We start from the raw sequence: 7,012 nt of genomic DNA on the forward strand, positions 1-7,012 counted from the left end.
TGTGGGCAGTTCAGAAACCAGTATGTGTCTCATAGGAGGGCTGTGGGCAGTTCAGAAACCCGTCCACCAGTGACAATTGATGGGGAATCCAAGCTAATAGAAACTGCAGGCTTTCTATTCCCTAAAAGTTACCATGATATAATGGAAGCCATCGTTCTCACAATGACAAAAATCAAATAAAAAAAATACATATTTATAAATATATATTTATAATCAAAAAAATCAAACAATGATGTCACTGGAAGGGATTATACATCTAGGTATACTTTAATATTAATGATGGTGTCTCCTGTTCTGCACCAGGCGGGATGATTCAGATTGTATTATGTATATACTTTATTCTGTGCCCTGTATCTGTGACCTTTACTGTGGTGCTCTCTCGAAACCCTTTAGAGATCCACCTCGTACACAGGAGGTCTCCTGCCTCTTACTGCCCCATCAGCACCTCCTCGTACGCCCACATCATCATACTGGTGGTATTCCGTCTCCTCACTGGGTGCAGCTTCGGCACCTCCTCGTACACCCACATCATCATACTGGTGGTATTCTGTCTCCTCACAGGGTGCAGCTTCGGCACCTCCTCCTACACCCACATCATCATACTGGTGGTATTCTGTCTCCTCACTGGGTGCAGCTTCGGCACCTCCTCGTACACCCACATCATCATACTGGTGGTATTCTGTCTCCTCACTGGGTGCAGCTTCGGCACCTCCTCGTACACCCACATCATCATACTGGTGGTATTCTGTCTCCTCACAGGGTGCAGCTTCGGCACCTCCTCGTACACCCACATCATCATACTGGTGGTATTCTGTCTCCTCACCGGGTGCAGCGTCAGCACCTCCTCGTACACCCACATCATCATACTGGTGGTATTCTGCCTCTTCACTCAGTCCGGCTTCAACGTCGGAACGAGCAAATTCGTTATAATAAACTATCTCTACGCTCTCCCGTCTTACATTATAATAAACCACGCCAATGTCCTGCGCTCCCGCACGCCGCCTTCTGATGACCTGGAGAAACACAGCAGTGCCCGGCTTTAATAAACCGGCTCTCTTAAATTAAAAACGTCTGACATTTACATTGCAGTGTTATGTTGAATAAAGAAGTATGATTACCTTCCAGAGACGATAGAGGACAGCAATTATCAGGATCGAGAGCAGCAGCACCATGACTGTACATGTGAGAACATTAGATGTCAGATGAGAAGCTGTGAGGGAAATATGTTAAATATGTTAGAACATCAAACATCATGCAAAAGAACAGCGTAAAGATTGCTTGCTTGAGTTTCAAATTGTGACTTGAAAAGACCACATTTCGTGTTACCTGTGACAGTGATAGAGAGGACCTCGCTCTTAGAGGAGAAGTTGTGAGAGAAAACGTGGATGTGATAAACACAGATGTAACTTCCCTGGTGGGTGTGGTTTGCTGCAGGAAACAGGAATGTGGCAGAGTGATTGACAGCTGTCTGGGTATGGTTCTGAGTTCCGCTGCATCCAGAGATGTTGTGTGTTGCATTCAGTGACGCTGTGTGTTGTGTTGCATCCAGAGATGTTGTTTGTTGTGTTGTGTCCAGTGATGCTGTGTGTTGTGTTATGTCTAGTGGTGTTGTGTGTTGTGTTGTATTTAGTGGCGTTGTGTGTTGTGTTGTATCCAGAGATGTCTGTTGTGTTGAATACAGTGGTGTTGTCTGTTGTGTTGTATCTAGTGGCGTTGTGTGTTGTGTTGTATCCAGAGATGTCTGTTGTGTTGAATACAGTGGTGTTGTCTGTTGTGTTGTATCTAGTGGTGTTGTGTGTCGTGTTGTATCCAGTGGCGTTGTGTGTTGTGTTGTATCCAGTGATGTTGTGTTGGATGCAGTGATGTTGTGTGTTGTGTTGGATACAGAGTGATTGACAGCTGACTGGGTGTAGTTGCGCGTGGTGTTGGATCCAGTGAAGGTGAGGTAGAAGAAGCCTCCTGGGTACTGTGGCAGGATGGAGCATCTGATACTGAAGCTGAAACCCTCCACCACCTGCTGCTGGCTTCCAGAAATGGAGTGTACTAAGGTTTGCACTGATGTTGTGAGTTGTGCTGTATCCAGTGATGTGTGTTGTGTCGTATCCAGTGATGTGTGTTGTGTTGTATCCAGTGGTGTTGTGTGTTGTGTTGTATCCAGTGGTGTTGTGTCTTGTGTTGTATCCAGTGATGTGTGTTGTGTCGTATCCAGTGATGTGTGTTGTGTCGTATCCAGTGTTGTGTGTTGTGTCGTATCCAGAGATGTGTGTTGTGTCGTATCCAGAGATGTGTGTTGTGTCGTATCCAGAGATGTGTGTTGTGTTGTAGCCAGTGATGTGTGTTGTGTCGTAGCCAGTGATGTGTGTTGTGTCGTATCCAGAGATGTGTGTTGTGTCATATCCAGAGGTGTGTGTTGTGTTGTATCCAGTGGTGTGTGTTGTGTTGTATCCAGTGGTGTGTGTTGTGTTGTATCCAGTGGTGTTGTGTCTTGTGTTGTATCCAGTGATGTTGTGTTGGTGGAGCAGCTGATCACATGCAGCTCCTGCTGCTGGCTTTCAGAAATGGAGCTTACAAAGGTGATGATAGGCTTAAACAGCAGATCTGGAACAAGACAGAGGCGATTGGCTGAAATTGGTAATAAATGGTAAATGGTGCATTTATATAGCGCCTTTATCCAAGGCGCTTTACATAGATTGTGCATCAATTCACCCATTCACACACACATTCATACACCCATTCATATACCGATGGCGGCAGAAACCATGCAAGGCACTAGCCAGCACATCGGGAGCAATTAGGGGTTCAGTGTCTTGCTCAAGGACACTTCGACACCAACTCTGGGGGAGCCGGGGTTCGAACAGGCAACCTTGCGGTTACCATCCAGAAACTACCCCTGAGCCACCGCCGCCTCAATACAGTAGATTTGACTGTATGACCAGTTTAATTATAAGATATTGTACTGACAGATAGATGAGATAATGTAAATGTGTCATTGTTGAAGTCATTGTTTTACCTGAACAGATAATCTCCAGTCTGGCAGTGGAATTGCCAGACTTCTTTGTTCCACACTCCCTCAGTGAAGACTCAGACCCAACACAGGAAGCTGAAATCCACCATACAGGTTCATGTGTAGAAGCAGAAGTCCTTTCTCTTGATACAGCAGAGCCACACTCCAGCTGTCGACACACTACAGATGATGACTTCAGGTTCCAGTCAGACCGACCATCCACTGGTCTCCACTCTCCCTGGTGTTTCATCTCCAGTATTCCAATACACTTACTGGTTCCCCTCACCAACCTGACATTGTCAGACTCTGTACAGAGACCAGAGAGTAAACAGTAAAGATTCATATTTATTTATTCATGAAATAATAATCCAAAGTTCCAAACCAAATATTTAGCCTGTCTTTTACCTGAGCAGGTGAGTCCAACAGACTTGTAAGGTGAGCTTGTGTTTCTAGTTGAGTCTGAAGTTCCACAGTCCAGGAGAACAGACTCGTTGCCTTTACACTGGAACTCTTTGGTCCACATTGAAACATTGGCTTCTCCATAGAGCGCCCCCTGGAGGACTGAAGGAGGCCCACATCCTAGCTGCCTACAGACCACCTCTGCATCCTGCTGGTCAAAGTCACCTTCACACACTGAGACCCAAGACTCATTAGACTTCACCTCCACTCTGCCTGAACACAAACTAGGACCATTCACCAACCTCACAGACTCTGGAGAGAGAGAGAGAGAGAGAGAGAGAGAGAGACATTTCAAGTCACTGACGATAAAGGCATAATAAAACAAGAAAAATGAAAGCAATAACAAGCCCAGAGACATTATATGCAAGATGAATGTTACATACTGTAGCATAATAGTATAGTAAGGCATAATGCCCCATCAGAACATTCCACACATGTTATTTTCACAAACGGTAAATAATGGCTCCGAATGGTTTAATAATTGATCAGGGCCAGTGTTTCCCGTGGCTTTGTCAGACATTACTGTCGTTGAAGTAGTAGTTTGTTACCTGAACAGTTCACCTCCAGTACGTACAAGGAGTGGGAAGACATCTTATTTCCACAGTCACTCAGAGAAGACCCAACACAGTGAGGTGTTATCCTCCATGCAGGTTGATGTGTAACACCAGAACTCCTCTCTGTTGAAATGGCAGAGCCACAGCCAAGGTGTCGACACACTACAGATGAGGACTGCAGGTTCCAGTCAGACCAACCGTCCACTGGTCTCCACTCTCTCTGGTGTTTCATCTCCAGTATACCAGCACAGTTACTGGTTCCTCTCACCAACCTGACATCATCAGACTCTGTAGAGACAAGAGAGTAAACGCAATAAACAAACAAACAAATACAAAAATTAAATAAATAAATAAATCACAACCATGTGAAGTGAGGGGCACTCTTATCTTCATACATCATCTCATTCTGGCCATTCACAATTTCTATCTTAACTTTTCTGTCCTGAAGTCCTTTTTATCTCAAGTCCTCAAGGCTAATCCTCAAGGCTAATCACTTGTGGCGTCCTCACTTCACACGAAAGGGTGCTCTTATCATCATGCACCATCACACATCACATTCTGTGCTTAGCCAATCAAATCATCACAAATGTAATTCTGGCCAATCACTTTTGGCGTCTGCCCTCACTTGTATCTTCAATATGTACTTTGCTCAGCCAATCATCACTATGGGGTGATCAGCCAATCATCAGCCAATGTTTGTGTTCACACAGATCCACAAAGCTGGGCATCAAAAATAAAATCACACCCCAGTGTGAAGTGAGCGGTGCCGTTGTTGAGTTAATCTGCTGCACCCACTATCAAGTGGGGGGGTGGGATTAACATGCAAGGGGAAAAAAACATGTCATTACTCTCATTATAAAATGATTATCCAAATTAAAAGGTGTCTTTTACCTGAGCAGGTTAGTTCAACAGACTTGTCCGATGAGGAGGTGTTTCTGGATGAGTTTGAGGCTCCACAGTTCCGGAGAGCTGACTCAGTGCCTTCACACTGGAACTCTTTGGCCCACATTGGAGCCTTGACTTCTCCATAGAGCGCCCCCTTGAGGGCCGAAGAAGCTCCGCAACCAAGCTCCCTACAGACCACCTCTGCATCCTGCTGGTCAAAGTCACCTTCACACACTGAGGCCCATGACTCATTAGACTTCACCTCCACTCTGCCTGAACACACACTAGGACCATCCACCAACCTCACAGACTCTGGAGAGAGAGAGAGAGAGAGAGAGAGAGAGAGAGTGATTATACAATGATGTTAGTGATCTACAAGAGAATGTATGAATGCATTATGGATGCAAATTGAATCTAATCACATCAGAGGAAAGTCAACGTTGTTTTACTGAAACCCTAAACAATAAAGTAATTCATATGGAAATATATAATCAATAAATCAAAACACAAATAACTAATCATCATCATCACGAGATCTTTCCCAGTAGCTCATGAGACTAAAGGCCTTTTCTAGTCACTGCACTCATAAGCATGCACACACACGCATAAACACACATGCACACACAAGCACGAAGACACTTACGCACACACGCACGCAAGTGCACATACATACACGCACAGAGATGAAATGAGAGACTGTAAGGACTGCTGTCATTGTGTTACCTGAACAGTTCACAGTGGGTTTGCCTGTAATCAAACCTTTCCGTGTGACATGATTCTCCATTATGACACAGACGCTCAGTGAAGACTCAGACCCAACACAGTAAGGTGTAATCCTCCATATAGGTTGTTGTGTGAAACCAGAAGTCCTTTCTGTTGAAACGGCAGAGCCGCAGTCCAATTGTCTGCACACTACAGATGAGGACTGCAGGTTCCAGTGAAACCCACCGTCCACTGATCTCCACTCTCCCTGGTGTTTTATTTCCAGTATACCAGAACAGGTACTGGTTCCTCCCACCAACCTTACATCATCAACCACTGTAAAGAGACAGGTGAGTAAACATTTAAACAGTATCACTTTATAATAAACATGAAAGATCACACTTGTGTGAAGTGAGGGGGGCTCTTATCATACATCATCACATTCCGGCCAAGCACAATTGGTGTCCTCACTTTTCTGTCCTCACTTTTAGCCTCAATTATGTGGCACACACAGACACAGAACTATACTAGCCTATACTACTATCCTATAGCTAGCACCCCTCAAAAATTATTGCAGGGTGTAGCTTGTCTTTACCTGAGCAGGTGAGTCCAACGGTCTTGTCAGGCAAACAGGTGTTTCTGGTTGAGTTTGAGGCTCTACAGTCCAGGAGAGCAGACTCAGTGCCTTCACACTGGAACTCTTTGGTCCATATTGGAGTGTTCACTTCTCCATAGAGCGCCCCCTTGAGGGCCGAAGCAGCTCCGCAACCAAGCTCCCTACAGACCACCTCTGCATCCTGCTGGTTAAAGTCACCTTCACACACTGAGGCCCACGACTCATTAGACTTCACCTCCACTCTGCCTGAACACACACTAGGACCATCCACCAACCTCACAGACTCTGGAGAGATGGAGAGAGAGAGAGAGAGAGAGAGAGGGGGGGGGGGTGGTTATGTTAAACAAACATTATGTTGTAATTGATGTTGTAAGATGATAAGAGCGCCCCTTACTTCACACGGGTGTGACCTTTTTAAATCACACTTGTGTGAAGTGATGGGGCGCTTCGCATCCTGAAACAAACATTGTACAAACAGTCCATTTGGCTGCCACATGACATCATGAGTGGTTTTATTTTTGTGTTTACATCACTAGACAAGTTTTGTAACTGTTTAGTTTTATATTGCATTCAACTTCGTCTCTGTGCTGTACGGCCGACGGCCACTTATAGGTCTCTGTTGCTAGGTAACCGATGTAAAGGCAGTGAACCGGAAGCGAAACAGTCTCGCTCCGCCTGCTTTAACACATCCCTTGTCAGGTATTCATTCATTCTTCCCTAACTGCCAGCGTTTTTCAGTGAAACCCTTATTTTGAAGGTTCCGCTGGAACTAACGTATACAAGTACAAGCAG

The 7,012-nt window shown here is 45.2% G+C and overlaps 1 protein-coding gene across 1 annotated transcript; it reads right to left on the reverse strand.

The window, feature by feature from the left end:
- Positions 1-889: 889 nt before the first annotated feature.
- LOC306939514 (uncharacterized protein) lies at positions 890-4,054 on the reverse strand (the record flags this gene model as incomplete). Its single annotated transcript, XM_079524101.1, has 6 exons — positions 890-898; positions 1,119-1,210; positions 1,327-2,598; positions 3,011-3,310; positions 3,410-3,628; positions 4,012-4,054. The coding sequence occupies 6 exons, from the start codon at positions 4,052-4,054 to the stop codon at positions 890-892; spliced, it is 1,935 nt and encodes a 644-aa protein (XP_079380227.1).
- Between the last annotated feature and the right edge of the window lie 2,958 nt (positions 4,055-7,012).

This window comes from Electrona antarctica (assembly GCF_951216825.1).
Source record: "Electrona antarctica genome assembly, chromosome: 16".
Taxonomy (NCBI): Eukaryota; Metazoa; Chordata; class Actinopteri; order Myctophiformes; family Myctophidae; genus Electrona; species Electrona antarctica.